General features: G+C 44.0%; 1 protein-coding gene across 2 annotated transcripts in view; it reads left to right on the top strand.

Annotated features, from left to right (window-relative positions):
* DOCK1 (dedicator of cytokinesis 1) overlaps positions 1–16,745 on the top strand; it is a 315,244-nt gene that overhangs the window by 173,960 nt on the left and 124,539 nt on the right. For both annotated transcript variants that reach the window (XM_061478569.1, XM_061478568.1), the window contains exon 29: positions 5,929–6,023. In XM_061478569.1, the coding sequence (XP_061334553.1) occupies positions 5,929–6,023 (95 nt within the window). The remainder of the gene's footprint in view (positions 1–5,928; positions 6,024–16,745) is intronic.

The raw sequence follows: 16,745 nt of genomic DNA, 5'->3' as shown, positions 1-16,745 counted from the left end.
ATCCCTATAGACCCCCTTCAGATACTGGAAGGCTGCTATGAGGTCTCCATGCAGCTTCTCTTCTCCAGGCTGAACAGCCCCAACTTCCTCAGCCTGTCTTCATACAGGAGGTGCTCCAGTCCCTGTTCATCCTCTTGGCGAGGATGTAGATGTGTAGACAAGACCCTCAGTGCCATGGGTTAGCGGTGGCTTTGGCAGTGCTGGGGAACAGTTGGACTGGAGGAGCTTAAAGGCCTCTTCCAACCTGGCCAATTCTGTGATTCTGTGAAAAACTTCAGAGAGCAAACTGCTGCTCAGGCAATGTGTGATGGTTACAAATGGCAATGTAAATGCTTGCTTGAAAGTCTTGCTTTTTTTTGGTCTAAAGTAGCTGAAAGTTGCTTCTGTAGGTCAGATCTTTCTTGGGGAAAACGAGGGGGTAATTATGGAGTTGAAATTTGGCAAGTGGCCTGTTTATAATAGCTGGGATTTAAGAGTTTGATTTATGTGCATGCTGTGCACCAGGACACATGAAGAACCTCTTCTTCCTTTTGTCTTGGCTCTCTGTATATTGCTCCCCTTCTGCCTGTTCTTGGGTTGTGTTGCTGGAATTGCTCTGGTCTGTTAAAATCATATTTTCCATCAGCACGTGTACAGGATGACCGCTTGATGGTTGTTGGTATTAGCAGATGTGCTAATGCAGACTTGGTCAGCTGCTGGAATACTTCGTATATCCTGAATGGAAATGTACCTTTAAAATGTTTTAATATTGTTGATTAAATGATAACATGTTAATGGAAGCTGAAGTACGTAGTAAGCTGGGAGAATATTAAATGGGTTTTATGTTAATGGTAGAAAATGCTACCTTAAGCTACGTTAGGTGAATGAAGGTGTGGAGGGCAATGGCAGAATATTATTAAACCTGTGATAAAAGGAAAATAGAGTGAGTAAATGAATTTTCCTGGTTTTAAACACAAATAAAACTGAGTCATCATTTAGGAGAAAAGGATGAAGACACCACCCAGTTTACATAAGCTTTGCAGTGAGAATCAGAGGAAGCAGTTGCTGTTTTCACAAGTGTTTCTTCACAGATGAGATTTCACTCTTGAAGTCCACATCTTGTTCACTGTTTTATGTTTCACCATGGGAACTGATGCCCCATGAAGCTCTCCCAGGGGCATTGCCCCCTTCACCTTTATCAGCGCTATGGTTTGAACCTGCTCATAGAATCATAGAATCAGACAGGTTGGAAAAGACCTTTAAGATCATCAAGTCCAGTCATTCCTCAGCACTGCCAAGACCACCTCATGTTCCTCTCTTAGAGCTTTTTGTTTTCTTCAGTCTTCAGTGGTAGAATGAACTATGCTGTAGTGTATAATCCTTGGTACAGTATGGCTGGGCTGGACAAGAACCTTGCTCTACTTCTTCATTTAACTTTTCATGCTTTTTCCATTTCCTCTTAGTCCAATAACTTTTAATCCAGTGCTGCTTGACTCAACCATTAGAGCTTAGCTCCAGTTAAGTGTTTTCATTTAAACCCAATTTCCCTATATATGGAGGTGACAGCTGCATCTCCAATTACAGGGTTTTGAGTTGAATTGCAAGGGCATAAAGATGCAGTGATTTAAGACTGAAACTAGATTAATGCAAAGAGTAATTAATAGATTTTTAGTAAACCAAGTAATAAGAAAAAGGGAGAAGTTAAGTGAAGCTGTGCTTGCTGTTTCACCATTGGAGACCCTTAAATCTATCTTCTGCATGTGCTCTTGCTCAACCAGAAGTTATAAGCTCTGTGTTGGAGCTGCTAGGGGAAACTTTATGGCCTGTTTTATGTAGATGTCAGGTTTAGATTATCATAATAGTCTTATTTGGCCTCACAAATCTTAGAAAAGATGAGATGGAATGCAATAAAACCAGTCCTGTATCTCTCTGCAGAATACATTGTTTAGGTTCATTAAGGTATTTCTGCTCAAAGAGGAATTTCTTACTGTCAAGTCTACTGTCTTCCTAAGATAAAACATCATCTGAGATCAGTGAGGTTATTTCTGGGACTAACTGATCTCTCTCCCCTTTTTACTCAGTGAAACTTATATTCAGTTGAGACATGCGTGGTATTGGTTGACAGAAATATATACGTTGATGTTCTGCCATGGGGAGCATCTCAGAAGCATTCCTCCCTGAAGGCATTCAAGATCCTGGAGTCAGTGAAGTAGGGAGGAAGGAAAGACTCCATGGTTTAGATCACCATTTCTGCACCTCTGTTTTCTCCCCCCCTTTAATATTTTGCAGCCCCAGCCTCTGGGTTTTCATGTGAGCATTGTACATCCTTTCATGACAAGCTTTGATTCACTGCTGTTGTGAACGGGTGATTGCATGGCTTAAACAGCCTCTTCTTTGGGGGATGTGATGTTGAGAGTCATGGGGAATAATACCCCATGGTGTGAGACCCCACGGAGGAGCCCACCCAGAGCCATTCACAATGGTGTGACCTCAGCAGAGGTTAAGCTCTGGTCCTGAAGAGCTGTAACCGAGGGTATTTGACTTCTGATTGCTGTTCCTCAGGACTCTGCGAAGCTGAAATTCAGCAACTCGGCCTAAAGCTTTTTCATATCAAGTTCCTGCATGTTTTCAGCTAATCATTTTTATTAGACTTGAAAACGTATTGAGGAACCTCTTTGAAGTCCAAGTTGTGAGAAACATAAACAGTGATACAGGTGTATGAGGGAGTGATGCTCAGCAGGCAGGGGCAGATGGAATTGTCTAAACCTTCTCAGTCACCACCTACCCAGTTACAAGGCTGAGCTTACTCTGATTTCTTTCCATAATTGGATGGGAATTGTGAAGATGTCCTATCCTGTGTGCAGTTCTGGTGTCCTCAACATAAAAAGGACATGGAACTGTTGGCACAAGTCCAGAGGAGGCCACAAGGATGATCAGGGGCTGGAGCACCTCCTGTATGGAGATAGGCTGAAAAAGTTGGGGCTGTTCAGCCTGGAGAAGAGAAGCTGCATGGAGACCTCAGAGCAGCCTTCCAGTATGTGAAGGGGGCCTATAGGGATGCTGGAGAGGGACTCTTCATTAGGGACTGTAGTGACAGGACAAGGGGTAATGGGTTAAAACTGAAACAGGGGAAGTTTAGATTGGATCTAAGGAGGAAATTCTTTCCTGTGAGGGTGGTGAGGCACTGGAATGGGTTGCCCAGGGAGGCTGTGAGTGCTCCATCCCTGGCAGTGTTCAAGACCAGGCTGGACGAGGCCTTGGGTGATATGGTTTAGTGTGAGGTGTCCCTGCCGATGGCAGGGGGGTTGGAACTGGATGATCTTCAGGTCCTTTCCAACCCTAACGATTTTATGATTCTATGATTCTATCTATTGTGAATTTTGCTTCCCTGGGATATTAAATAGCATTTGTGTTTGTAGTTACAAGGAAATGAGGAGTTGCAGCCCTTGCCCCTTTAGTACAATTCTCCCCTGTGAGGGTGCTGAGGCACTGGCACAGGGTGCCCAGAGAAGCTGTGGCTGCCCCATCCCTGGCAGTGTTCAAGGCCAGGTTGGACACAGGGGCTTGGAGCAAGCTGCTCTAGTGGAAGGGGTCCCTGCCCGTGGCAGGGGTTGGAGCTGGATGGGCTTTAAGGTCCCTTTCAACCCAAACCATTCCATGGTTCTACGAATAATAAAATGGAAGGGAGCAATATTACGAATATGTAAAATTCAAGTAAGCACCAGAAGCTTTTTATTTGATCAGTAATTAACTCAGTTGTTATAGAGCATTATTTAAAGTACCTGCGTGGAAGCTGGATTATTAAAATGTAAGTATCAGTAGATTAAAATGTAGAGCTGAATCAGCAAGGTAGAGCGGATCGTACACGGCAGAACCTCCAGGGTCAGTACTGAACACAAATCATCCACAGAGGCTATGGAAATTCATCCACCAGCTCTTGCAGCTTGATCAGCAGAGTGTGCAGAGGCTCAGCTGCTGAAATCAGTGACAGATAAAGTGTAAGGTAGAGTTTGCTTTGAGAAATCAGGAAAGTCTACATCTGTACTCATCAAATATTAAGGGGAAAGAAGAGCACAGTGAGCTCCAGTCTGCCCTCTTGGGTAGGTGATGACCCTACCCATGGTGCCACCTCCACTAACAGTTCAATTACTGAGCTGTGAAGCAGCATCAGTAAGAAAACTGCTGCTGTACAAAAGCATGTGCTCAAAGGAAGTGCTGTGCAGTGCTTGGGCAGCAAAATATGCAACTGCTGATTGGAAATGATGTAGCTCTGCCACTGAAATACATGAAAAATGAGCAGTAAAGTCTGCCGTTTGATGTCTGAAATAAAGACACATTTTACTGCTCTAGTGGAGTGTGTGGCTGGGGTGGGTTTTGCTTTACACAGTAATAACACGTCTTTAACCATGAGCAGTGTTTCATAGTCACAGAATGCTTGCAAGGGACCTTAAAGCTCAACAAGTTCCTACCCCTTGCCATGGCTGGTGATGCTTTGTGAGCCCCTCTTTGGCCTGGGTATCTCCTTGGGTACTGGCAGGTGGGATGCAAAGCATCCCAAAGCAACCCTTGTGCTGTGCATGCAGCAGAACTGAGGAGTCTGGAAGTTTATATTGATCCTGATGTTATGTCCTCAGGATCTCTGCAGCTACCTGCATCCCACCCACTGTGAATTTCTGAGCCAGGAAAAACATCTTAATAGAACGACAGATGAAAAGATGAACTGTGATGAAGCAGGTGACTCTCACACATGAAGATATACATAGGAGAGCAGTAACTTCATCCTTGTTTCTGTCTGAAAAGGTTACAGAAAACCAAGGCTTAGTTAAAAGTCCAGTGACGGTAACATTTTATGGGGCTTTCTTTTGTAGACATTTGACATTTTAAAGATAGACAAGATAAATACCATTACCGAGAAGCTGTAGCAAAGGAAGAATATTCTAACCTGGGAATTAAAGCTCTTTTTTATCTCTGCATGAAGTGGATAAAGGACTTGTTTCATTTAAGTTCCTTTCCCCCCCTTTATCTTTCTCCAAGCATAAGGCATTACTCACATTGTCAGAGAGCAATTACAGATTCCCAAATTGTAGATGGTGATTTACCTCATACAGTACATGAGGTTTGTGTTCCAAAGAGATGTTTGGTTATAACCCGTATAGAAATAAATAGGTTTATGCAACTAAATTAACTCTGTTCTGAGTCAGGTTTTCACTTGCAGAAGCAATCACTGCTCCCTTTAGGGAGAGTCTCTCCTAGTTGTGGGATGGCCAGACCATTCCGTTGTCTCTCCCACTTTAGGGGCGATGCGCTCCGCCACATCACCTGAATCCACATTGGAGCTGGAGCACATGTTTTGTTTAATAAATAGTTAATCTTGATCTCAGACAAGAGACAAGTTCAGGAGGGGATTCACAAGGGGAGGGAAAATTCATCAACGACCTCCAGGGAGTATTTTTAATGTAATCATAAGATTGAAAGTAATATATTTGGGTGGTTTTTTTCCTCATCCATGTAGCAATAATGCTGTTAACAACTTTCCAGCATACCCCAGGGATGCGTGGGGATGTGTATGTTGCAAGAAACACTGCACAAGAAGGAACTGAGGGATTCTGTGGTCTAGAAATAAATTACGGTACATAAAATCTCATCAAAACCTGCCTTTGGATAAGTGTTAAACCAGTGCTTGTTCCCAAATAACACCTTGGGGTGTTTGTGATGTGCTACTGTTACCATTTCTGAAAGTTTAAATGGAATTAATGTCGGATATGTGATATCACGTATAAAGATGCCTTCGTAGGATTTCTGTATAGGGCACATGAATAATGGCTTTGTTATGAAGCGGAACAGCAAAGCCACCTTTTGAATCCAGTCATTAATATCTGACACTCTCTCTCGTGATTTATTTTTGATCTAGAAGAGTGGCCTTTTCCAAATATTTTCTCTTCTTTTCAGGATTTTCTGATGGAAACATTCATCATGTTCAAGAATCTCATTGGGAAGAACGTGTATCCCTTTGACTGGGTTATAATGAACATGATGCAGAATAAGTAAGTACAAAGAGAAAAGCACCGTGGCTTTCTGAGGTGCCTGGTTCATGTTTGATCTGAAACAACAGTGTTGCTTGGAAACAGGAAAACACAATGCAGCAGCTACAGTGGTTTGGGACTTTTTGACCTTCTGGGATGCAAATAGTTATCTAACAATTGACTTTGGAGAGTGCAGGGCAGTGCTTTAGTGACCTTGTGTGGGGTTCTTGGAGTCCAGCAGGAATAAAGGGTGTCATCATTGCCATAACCAAAATATGGGAGCAAACTGCAGATGCAGTAGGGATCTATACACATCATAATAGAATGTTATTCCTTTGGGGATAAATGATATATGCATTTGACCTCAAAAACTAGTAGTTATCATATGCTGTCGTGGAGTTGCATGTTCTGGATATTTCCAGTGGTATTAAGAAGGAATTGGAAGAGCATTTTAAACCTGGATTCTATCAGCCCGGGAATGAACAGACAGGATGCAAATGTTCCTAATGTTCTTGCTGTTTTCTGCTCAATAATTGCAGCTTTGTCATTATTTAGGATCCCTTTGCGTGATATTTTGTGTTTGTGACATTTATTAAGTGTGTCAAATGCTTTTATGTGTACTGTGATGAAAGCATAAGGAGAAAACATTCTATTTACTAGTTGCCTGGAGGAATCTCTCCTGCGCTCACTGGTAGCTACCATGGCTATAAAGTTGTCAGTGGTTACTTATGGAAGATCCTGCACCATGCTTCCTACTCTGGTTATAAAAATGCACCATCACTTTAAGCTTGGCTTCTGAAGTCTCCTTCCCCGCCTAATAAAATCCATCCTTAATAGGAGTTAGGAGGTTCAGCCTCCTACTGAGTTATACCCACTGGTTGTGGATGCACATTGTGTGCAGCTGCAGCTTACAAAGCACCTGCTGTTGCAAATGGTGAGCCCCTGGAGCTTGGATGATGAGGAAGATCTGAACCCCCTTGGGTTCCTTTGGTTTTTTTTTAACTTTGAAAGTGGTTTTGCTTCAAGAATTCCAACTGAGTCATGGTGCAGGTGCTTTGGAAACCCTCAGAGCGTATGGTACCGGGCATCCTTTCCAACAGGAGAACACTTCTGGGCTCTGCTGAGGTTTTGAAGAGCTTGGAATATGATGGGAAAGGTCTGTGTTTGGACACTTGGGGTCATACACACAAGAAATACATAGAACTATGGGAACAAGTCCAGAAGACAGCCAAGAGGATGATCATGGGCTGGAGAACCTTCCATATGAAGATAGGCTGAGAAAGTTGGGGCTGTTCAGCCTGGAGAAGAGAAGGCTGCGTGGAGACCTCAGAGCAGCTTCCAGTATCTGAAGGGGGCCTATAGGGATGCTGGGGAGGGACTCTTCATTAGGGACTGCAGTGACAGGACAAGGGGTAACGGGTTCAAACTGAAACAGGGGAAGTTTAGGTTGGATCTAAGGCAGAAGCTCTTCCCTGTGAGGGTGCTGAGGCGCTGGCACAGGGTGCCCAGAGAAGCTGTGGCTGCCCCATCCCTGGCAGTGTTCAAGGCCAGGTTGGACACAGGGGCTTGGAGCAAGCTGCTCCAGTGGAAGGGGTCCCTGCCTGTGGCAGGGGTTGGAACTGAATGATCATAATGTCCCTCCCAACACAAAGCATTCTAGGATTCAACAATCTTCACAATATTCCCAAAGGATCTCTCATTGCTCATTTGGGTGCAGATTTGACCTCAGTGTTCTGGGTTTGTTTTTTTTTTTACTGTGGAATTACGGTCATAGAAATTAAAGAGCAAAAGAAGAGAAAAAGCCATTCCCTCTCCACTGTTTTTTCTCTTAAGCATACAGGGATTAGTACCAGGCAGCTCCTCACTCTCAAATCTTGGATTAATACGAAGTGGGATGCAGAGGTCCACAGTTAAGATGTGAGCTTTGGTTTTCTGATCCTTAAAAACAGTCTTGCCTTTTTCCCATGCTGAACATTAAGTCCTGAAGAAGCAGAAATGTGTTGTTAAGATCTTTGATTCTTCCTGAATAACCTCAGTACCCACAGAGTATCCGAGTAGTACTTAGAGTTACAAACAAAAGCAGTTTTCAAGTCTTTCTGGTGTTGATGAATATCTGCAGAAGTGCTAAAGGGGGTTGTTCATCTCTAATTTACAAGTTCATTTTCATTGAAAACCAGCTCGTTTGTAAATGCTTCTGGATTGATTTAAGGGCTTTTCATTTTTTGCCTGTTGAAGTTAATGTGGGTTCCAAAAGCAGAAAGCCACGCTGTAAAACACCTTTTTGTTCCTCCGCTCCATTTATTTTCACCCCTATCAACTTTTATGCAAGAAAACTAGGGAAACTGTAAGACCAAATTCTGTCTTTTAAAGCTACAGAGTCTTCTCAATGGTAATAGCTTAGAGCACACCATTTGCATCACTCTCGAAAGCACTTCTTTCTGCAGATTGGGTGTTTCCGTGCCATGAGCCAAATTAATTGAGATGATTTTTAACTGTATACAGAATGTTTGTGAGATCGTTTGTTTTCCTGCATGAAATATAACTGGTGGTGTGAAATAAAGGGGGAAAAAAACCCTAGCTCAAAGGTGGCAAGTCAAATAGCTAAAAGGGCTGACAAGAAACCTGGAGAGGGGCTTTGGACAGGGCCTGTAGGGACAGGCCAAGGGGAATGGCTTTAACCTGCCAGAGGGGAGACTGAGATGAGCTCTTAGGCAGAAGCTCTTCCCTGTGAGGGTGCTGAGGCGCTGGCACAGGGTGCCCAGAGAAGCTGTGGCTGCCCCATCCCTGGCAGTGTTCAAGGCCAGGTTGGACACAGGGGCTTGGAGCAAGCTGCTCTAGTGGAAGGTGTCCCTGCCCGGGGCAGGGGTTGGAGCTGGAGGAGCTTTAAGGTCTCTTCCAACAGAAACCAGGCTGGGATTCTATGGCTTTTCCTTTCACTGTCACATTTTGGCCCAAAACAGCTTCCATTTTATGGTAAACAATGGCCAAGCAACAGAGGAAAACCACTGAGGAGTGACAGAAGTGACCAATAGGCATAGTGTGTATGTTTGAAGAAGCTACTTCTAGGAGTAGAGCAAGAGGCTGTGCTTGAACCAAAAGCCAACCAAAGGCCAGTTACTGGCCAGAACAGTACTTTTAGGGGTGCTTGTTTGAAAACAGCATCGGAATAGTATCTAATCTATATCTGGTCTAGTCTATATATAGATATATATCTATATGTATGTATCTATATCTATATCTAGTCTCTATCTGTATATTGTGTCTAAACGGCCACTGCTTTTGGGTAGATCTAAAGAAGAGAGAAGACAAAGGTGCAAAAAGAGAGGAGATAGTCTTCAGATACATAATATTTTGCAGCAGAGCAGATTGGAGAAGCCTTTTCATAGCCTCTTTGGGCTGCAATAGAAATATTAGAAGATGTAGGAAGAAGCATTGAGGTTTGAGGCTGGGCGACGTTCTCATGAGCTCTATGGTGGATTGCTCAGGGCATTGTGAAGTCCCCAGCAGCAGAGGTATTCAAAACCAGCTTGACAGGCATCTCTTAAGAAGCCTGTTATAAAACAGGGAAAAGGGGAATAGATGAAATAATCTGGAGAGAGCAGCCTGGAGCCCTGTCGCTCTCTATGGGATGGTGGATGCGGGGCTGGGACTTGGAGTTGAACTTCTCAATGGCATGTCCGTAGGGTCGGTGGCATCAGTTTGGTACGGGTTGGCCCCATGCTTCTGCCAGAGACATGGGGTCCATGCAGGGAATCTGCTGCCTTGTGCTATTTCTCCATGTTGGACTGCATTAGGATTAAGTCGAGTTTAAAGCCATGTAGGTTTTCATCTGTTGGGTTTTCTTCTTCAACAGGCGTTTTCAAGCCTGGCTAACTCCTGGCATTGTGGTTACTAAATGTATTCACGATCACAGTGCCTAAAAATAAGGATGAGCTAAGGCAACTTTAGAATGCTACTTGTAGTTTTAAATAGGCTGTTGGGTAATAATTTATATTGAATGTTGTCAAGATAGGAGTAATAGTTATTCTGTTTAAGATACTTGGGCACCTTTAAATTACATCTGTTGTAAGGTTTATATCTGTTCACATTTTCAGGACGAGTTATTCCTAGCAAGGTAAAGGCATGTTATCACTGGATTAAAGGGAATGGGGTTTATCAGCTGTGTTGACAGCTACTGTGACAGCTGCTTTGGAGCAATCCACCAGATGCTTGATAATGAAATTTAGGCCTGATATTCAGCCACCGTGGTGTATCTGTACACAAGGTCCCCGTGATAAGCTCCGGTAGCAGTGTTTGATAGCTGCAAGGAGTCAGGAGGGTTTTCTGTGTTTCAGGGTTGGGTTTGGAGACATTTTGAGGGCAGATTCTTCATTCCAGGCATCTCCCTGTGAGGGTGCTGAGGCGCTGGCACAGGGTGCCCAGAGAAGCTGTGGCTGCCCCATCCCTGGCAGGGTTCAAGGGCAGGTTGGACACAGGGGCTTGGAGCAAGCTGCTCTTGTGGAAGGGGTCCCTGCCCGTGGCAGGGGCTGGAGCTGGATGAGCTTTAAGTTCCCTTCCAACCCAAACCAGGCTGGGATTCTATCTCCTTCAGGAACATGCACTCGAGTTTTAAATGCAGAAGCAGTTGAAAGACCCAGCAGGGTTTTGTATTGTTCACATTTTTTCCCCTTCCAAATCATGTTCAGAAATGATTCAGAAAGGGTTTGGAAATTGTTTCCAACTTTTGTCATGAGCTGACAAGCGAAACTCGGGTTCCTCTTTTACCCATAACTCAGAACATGCAAACAGCTCCTCTTTACGTCTTCATAAACGAAAACAATTTAGTCTTTGGTCTTACTTCTGGCATTTGAGACAATCAGTGCCTTTGGTATACCTTATGATATATTAATTTGTAGCTACTACTTTCATCTGCAGCTGTTCCACTGGAAGCTGGGTTGCCTATGAAAAATGAATCTGATGTTTTCTGTTCTAGTTTTTTGTGTCTAATGTCCAAATTTACATAAAATACCTGGTTATTTTGCATTTTGAAGTCGTAGAAAAAGGGATGAGATGCTTCCCAGAGAGAATGAGGTTTCTCATGCCTCTATATTTTTTCCCCAGAGGAAATACATCTTGCCTTGCAGTGTGAATCTGGTGGGTGTTAACCTGCTCCCCACCACTGCTGCATTGGTTTTGTGCATGGGTGAAGATGGGTTTCCTCCTGAAAACCCAGCTGATGTGGTTTAACCCCAGCCAGCAACTAAGGACCATGCAGCCACTCTCTCGTTCCCACTCGGTGGGATGGGGGAAAGAGGATTGGAAGGTAAAAGTGGGAAAGCCCATGGGTTGAAATAAGAGCAGTTTCATAGTTGAAATTAAAAAGAGATAATAATGATGTAATGAAAAAGGAAATAACAAAGAGAGGGAAACAAACCCCAAGGAAGAGAAGTGATGCAAGCAAAAGCAATTGCTCACCACCAACCAACCAATGCTCAGCCGGTCCCCAAGCAGCTCCCCCCACCCCAGTCAACCTACCACCTACTTTTATTGCTGAGCATGACATCATATAGTGATGCAGTAGTTATTATGGAATGTGGCAATGGTTTTCCATGACCAAATAAGGTGTTGGGATGAAGAAAGTGGTGGAAAAGTCATTGTATTTTAAGAGGAGAAGTGGTGCATTGATTCAAGAAGAGGGAATGTGGCCTTGAACCATTCTAGGGATGGGGAAGCTCTTCCCTGTGAGGGTGCTGAGGCGCTGGCACAGGGTGCCCAGAGAAGCTGTGGCTGCCCCATCCCTGGCAGTGTTCAAGGGCAGGTTGGACACAGGGGCTTGGAGCAAGCTGCTCTAGTGGAAGGTGTCCCTGCCCGTGGCAGGGGTTGGAGCTGGAGGAGCTTTAAGGTCCCTTCCAACCCAGATCATTCCAGAGTCCTGTGACACGGTCCGGAAGTTCCCTTGGGGTCAGCTGTCCCAGGTGTGTCCCCTCCCAGCTCCTCGTGCACCCCCAGCTTTCTCACTGGTGGGTTGAGGAGCAGAAAAGGCCTTGACTCTGTGCAAGTACCTAAACCACCCCTGTGTTACCCACGCTTGTTTCCAGCCCAAACCCAAAGCACAGCCAGCTACTAGGAAGAAAATTAACCCTACCCCAGGCAAACCCAATGCACCAAGTCGGAATGCTTTTTCTCTGTGAAAAGCACTAAAAAGTCTCGCAAAGAGGAGGCAGAACAACCAGGGGGGTACATCCGGTGACCACGTACCTTTTACTGTTGCTGGAGTGTTTATTTGTGGAGCTTCCAGGGAAATGTTGGCTGTTCTACTCTGTGGTTGTCATAGCAGGACCTGTCAGATCTATACTGTGCTTTCAGGATGAACTTCAGCGATGGATGTGACTGTCCATCAATAGCATGCAGACACTGGAGGGGTTATGCACTGACGCAAGGTTTGCATAACCGTGAGCCTCAAAGTGGAGCAGAGGCTTCAGTGGCCTCAGAGTTATTCTTACTGACAAGGAGCCCAAAGCCAAAATGAAGTTGGGGTTTAGATTATCAGGGTTTCATTTAATAGCAATATTGTGCAGCACCAAGCCCACAGACGTTTGTAATAAATGTATGAAAATAGGCTTTTTGCACTTCCATAATTGGCCAGTCAAGTTGCATCTGTCAAATTAAGTGCAAATGTAAAAGCTCTTCTTTACAACCCATCCCAGGCTACTGATGGATGGAAGTGTGCTTTTCACAACAGGGGAAAGCAGTCCCCAAAGATGACAATGATTCTAGATAGAAAACTAGGCCACGACATGGTTTTACAGACTATCAGGTGATATCAGACATATGGGGTGGGGAGAGGAAGCACAAACCCCATTTAAATCAGTGCTTCGTTTTCCAGCCGCCCTGCACCCATTAATGCAGGGTTGAATCCTGCATTAATGCCATGTTCAAAGAGGTTAATACCAGATGTGACTTGAAGCTTGCACTTATCACTGGGGCACTGGTCATTAAAACACTGACTCAATATGTATTGCTATGGAATATAGTAACTCATGTCCAAATAGGATATTAGGATGAAGAAAGTGTTGGAAATGCAATTGTATTTTAGGAGGAGAAGGGATGCGCTGTTTCAAGAGGAGTCTGAACAGCAGGAAAAGCTTTGATTAGAAGGAATTGGTGCTGCTTTTCCTGACTATGAATACATTTCCTGTAGGACTCTGCTTGCTTATTTAGGAAGTTTTAAGAGTCCAGACATGCAACTTGAACACCAAAGTCATTTTATTCAGGGATAGAATGAAATGAGACTTCAAATGCGAGCAATTTGGGTTCCCTTTAGTGGCAAAGTCCTCTGGATAGAAAAACCTCCCACTATTTACCATGGATTGGTTGAGGATGAAGACTTTCAAAGCATGTAGCTTTCTAAGGAGCCCAAAAGTCTGGTTTTCATCTGTAAATAAGAGATTAATGCACATTGATGAATTATGTAAAGACATAGTCTCTGTACATGGAAGGGAGTATTTTGCTGTCCATAAAACCCTGTTGCATAATGTACTGACCTTTTCAAGTAAAGACCTTGCAGGATTTTGGGTTTAGTATTGTACCTGTCACATTAACTGGACCTAGGAGGAAAATGAATGTATTTGACTGTGTTTAAAATAACACAGGGGTTTTTTTCTTACTCAAAAGGCTGAGATTACTTAAAGGAATATGCTTCAGTGGGGGCTCTTTTCCTTTCTAGTTTCCATAGCTGGAAGAGAGGAAGCATCCTCCATGGCTGGTTATACTAGCCCAGCCATGAGGAGTTAGATGTTGGGCCTGGCATAGGTGGTATGGTGATGGCGCTGCTGTCACGAGAATTGATGAACAGGTGGGGTTTGGCACTCCGCTGGATTTAATGATCTGGTTTTATCCTATATATGTGTCATTTGTGATCACTTAATGCTGGAGAAGTTGAGTAGCAGCTTCCAACATAGGGGATTTATGTGTCAGATGTCACAGCCTCTCCAAATACATCTGCTGCTTCTCCGGGTATTGCCCCTTCTATTTGTATCATGACTATTCTCTTCTGGGGTCTAAAGCTGGAATAATAATTTTCAGCATTAAAATAAACATCATTTTGGTTGTTATTATATAGTCTAAATTATGGGTTTTGTGCATTTGGAGAGATGCACCTAAAGGTACCTAAAAATACCTAAAGGGGCCAAAAGGAAATGTGGAGAGGGACTTTTTATAAGAACAAGTAGGGACAGGCCAAGGGGAATGGCTTGAACCTGCCCGAGGGGAGACTGAGATGAGCTCTTAGGCAGAAGCTCTTCCCTGGGAGGGTGCTGAGGCGCTGGCACAGGGTGCCCAGAGAAGCTGTGGCTGCCCCATCCCTGGCAGTGTTCAAGGCCAGGTTGGACACAGGGGCTTGGAGCAAGCTGCTCTAGTGGAAGGTGTCCCTGCCCGTGGCAGGGGTTGGAGCTGGGTGAGCTTTGAGCTCCCTTCCAACACAAACCAATCTGGGATTCTAGGATTCCACGTGTTTGGGTTTTGGTGACAGCATCCTGCAGGGAGGAGGCTGGGTTTGTGCTGGGTGACCATGTCAAGCATCCACTGTTACTGCTCTTGTTCTTTCTTTAGTGTTATGCTTCCCTTGACAAACCTATTTCTCTGTTTCTAAAGCACTGATGGGATTTGCTCTCCTCCTGGGAATGCAGATCTCTGCACCATGCCACCTCTGTAAGGTGAAGGCTGTTGCTGGTGTATTTCTTCCTATAGGTCAGCGGAGATGATGTGTTCCATTTCACTTGAGGAAAGAGTAATCCTTAGTCCCCCCTTCAGAATTATCACCGTGGAGCATTAGACTAATATTGCACGTGTTCAGTGCTCAGTAGCAGTTAATGTCTTCTCACAGTATTTCTGATCTGTTCCATGACACTTCAACCTTTTATTTGCCACAAGAAAATGACAGTGACTTCAAAGAAATGAATTGCGTGTTAGGGAACGTCTCTTCATGAACTAGAAAGGAACAGAGAGGGATAAAATTATCCTAACTGCTGGTGTTCTTGGGTTGGAGTTTGATGCATGAAGAGGGAAAAGTGAACGGAGGGGTTTTAGAGGTTTTGTCATCTTTCCATCTGTTACAAGGCTGGTTTTGGCTCCTTGCAACGTTTTAAGTAGGAAGGGAATCCTGAGGTTTAGACCTGGCAACATTTCTGCTCATTAACTGCCTGTCTCCTTTGGTGGCAGATTTAATCCCTTCAGGACGTTTTGAATGCTACGTGTATGTTACAAAGCTTGAGAACTGTAAAGAAATGTGTGAGTTTAGAAAAGCACTTCTTCCACTGGGCTTCCCATGTTACTGTGATGGGGTCTATATACAGAATACTTCATGGGGCTTTGCTGGTGGGGTAGCTACTAAACCGAGAGTCAGCTCTGCTGGTCATCTGCCTTGATCTGTTTTACCATCTCTTCAGTATTTGTTCTGCAAACAGGGAATGAGCCATCGAGAAGCACTCACAGTCTGCTGTTTTCAGCAGCAGCTCAGAAATGTGATGCTTGAAAAGGTAAAATAGGGCACGTGAGCTCCGTGCAACCGCGTGAAGGTAGAGGCTTGGCTCTGATTACAATAGGCAAGAGAGCATTGCAGATAGCTTATTCCTCCTCAGTTTGTGGCATCGTCCTCAGTGGATGTCTGCTTTCTTTTGTTTTTAGCCAGATACTAATAAAGCCAACTCATTATTTTGGATACTGGCGCTTTTTGTTCCCAACTTGCATATACACAGTGTAAAGAACTCCTGGGTTTAATATGCTGCTTTGAAAGAAAGCTGCAAGAGGTTATTAGACCATGTGTCATGATAATTCTGGGTAAGAGTCTAATTGAGGTCTGAAGAAGCATCGCCATATTATTTTCGATTGGAAAGGAATGATTGGGATATTATTTTCCCTCTTAGAACCTAAACCAGGGTTGACGTTACGATACTTTGGGATCATTGTCCTCCTGAGCATATTACACCAACCAATGGATTTATCAGTTTAATTTTTATGATATTTTTTGTCATCAAATGGTGCCGTTTGAGATGAATTCGATATAATGTGCACTGAATAGTGGATAATAATATACTGCTGCATACTTCTGTTTGCTTTGTGCTTCGGTTGCTTTAGGAGTAGCAGAAGCCTTTAGCAGGTCATATTTTTCAAGTAGATCCTTTAGTGGAGACGTTCCTTTAATTTAATTAATTCCTGATGCTAAATTTCCTAATTATAACTAAAGAAAAACCCCAACCCCCTAACTGTAATTTCAAATGATAACTTATACTTTATAATTTGAATGTTCTTTTTCCCTTGTGCTGTCTGAACTCACTCAAAAGACCCTAATGTGCAGATACTCAAAGTTTAACTGTATATAAGGTTGAGGGGGATCGGCTCACAATTGAATTTGCATTATGGTACCAGTGGGAGTTTGGGATGAAGCTGGGGATGAATATTTGCTTTCTCATTGCATGAAGCCTTTGGGACCAGCCTTGCTCCTCGCATTCGGGTTTGGTGCCACATTCATCTCTTTCCCTGCAGCACCAAATCCATGGGACAGCCTGCAGGAGCGATTGTCCTCTAGGTTCCCACAGGAAAAATCAAGTATCAGTTGTAAATGTGACAAAACCCAAGACAGAAAGCGACGACGGTGTGCTTTGGAGGTGGGAGTCCAAAGGCTGTTGAAGGGCATGCCAGTTCTCCCGCCACCCATGGGGTTGGAGTAGGTGGTCCAGGGCTGGCAGAGGATAACTACTGCAGGAG

The sequence above is a fragment of the Pezoporus flaviventris genome, unplaced genomic scaffold, assembly GCF_033815535.1.
Source record: "Pezoporus flaviventris isolate CSIRO_AGI_PZ_B2104156 unplaced genomic scaffold, CSIRO_AGI_Pfla_v1 ptg000129l, whole genome shotgun sequence".
Lineage (NCBI taxonomy): Eukaryota > Metazoa > Chordata > Aves > Psittaciformes > Psittacidae > Pezoporus > Pezoporus flaviventris.
The sequence above is the reverse complement of the archived record's forward strand: the minus strand, read 5'-3'. Positions and strand labels throughout refer to the sequence as shown.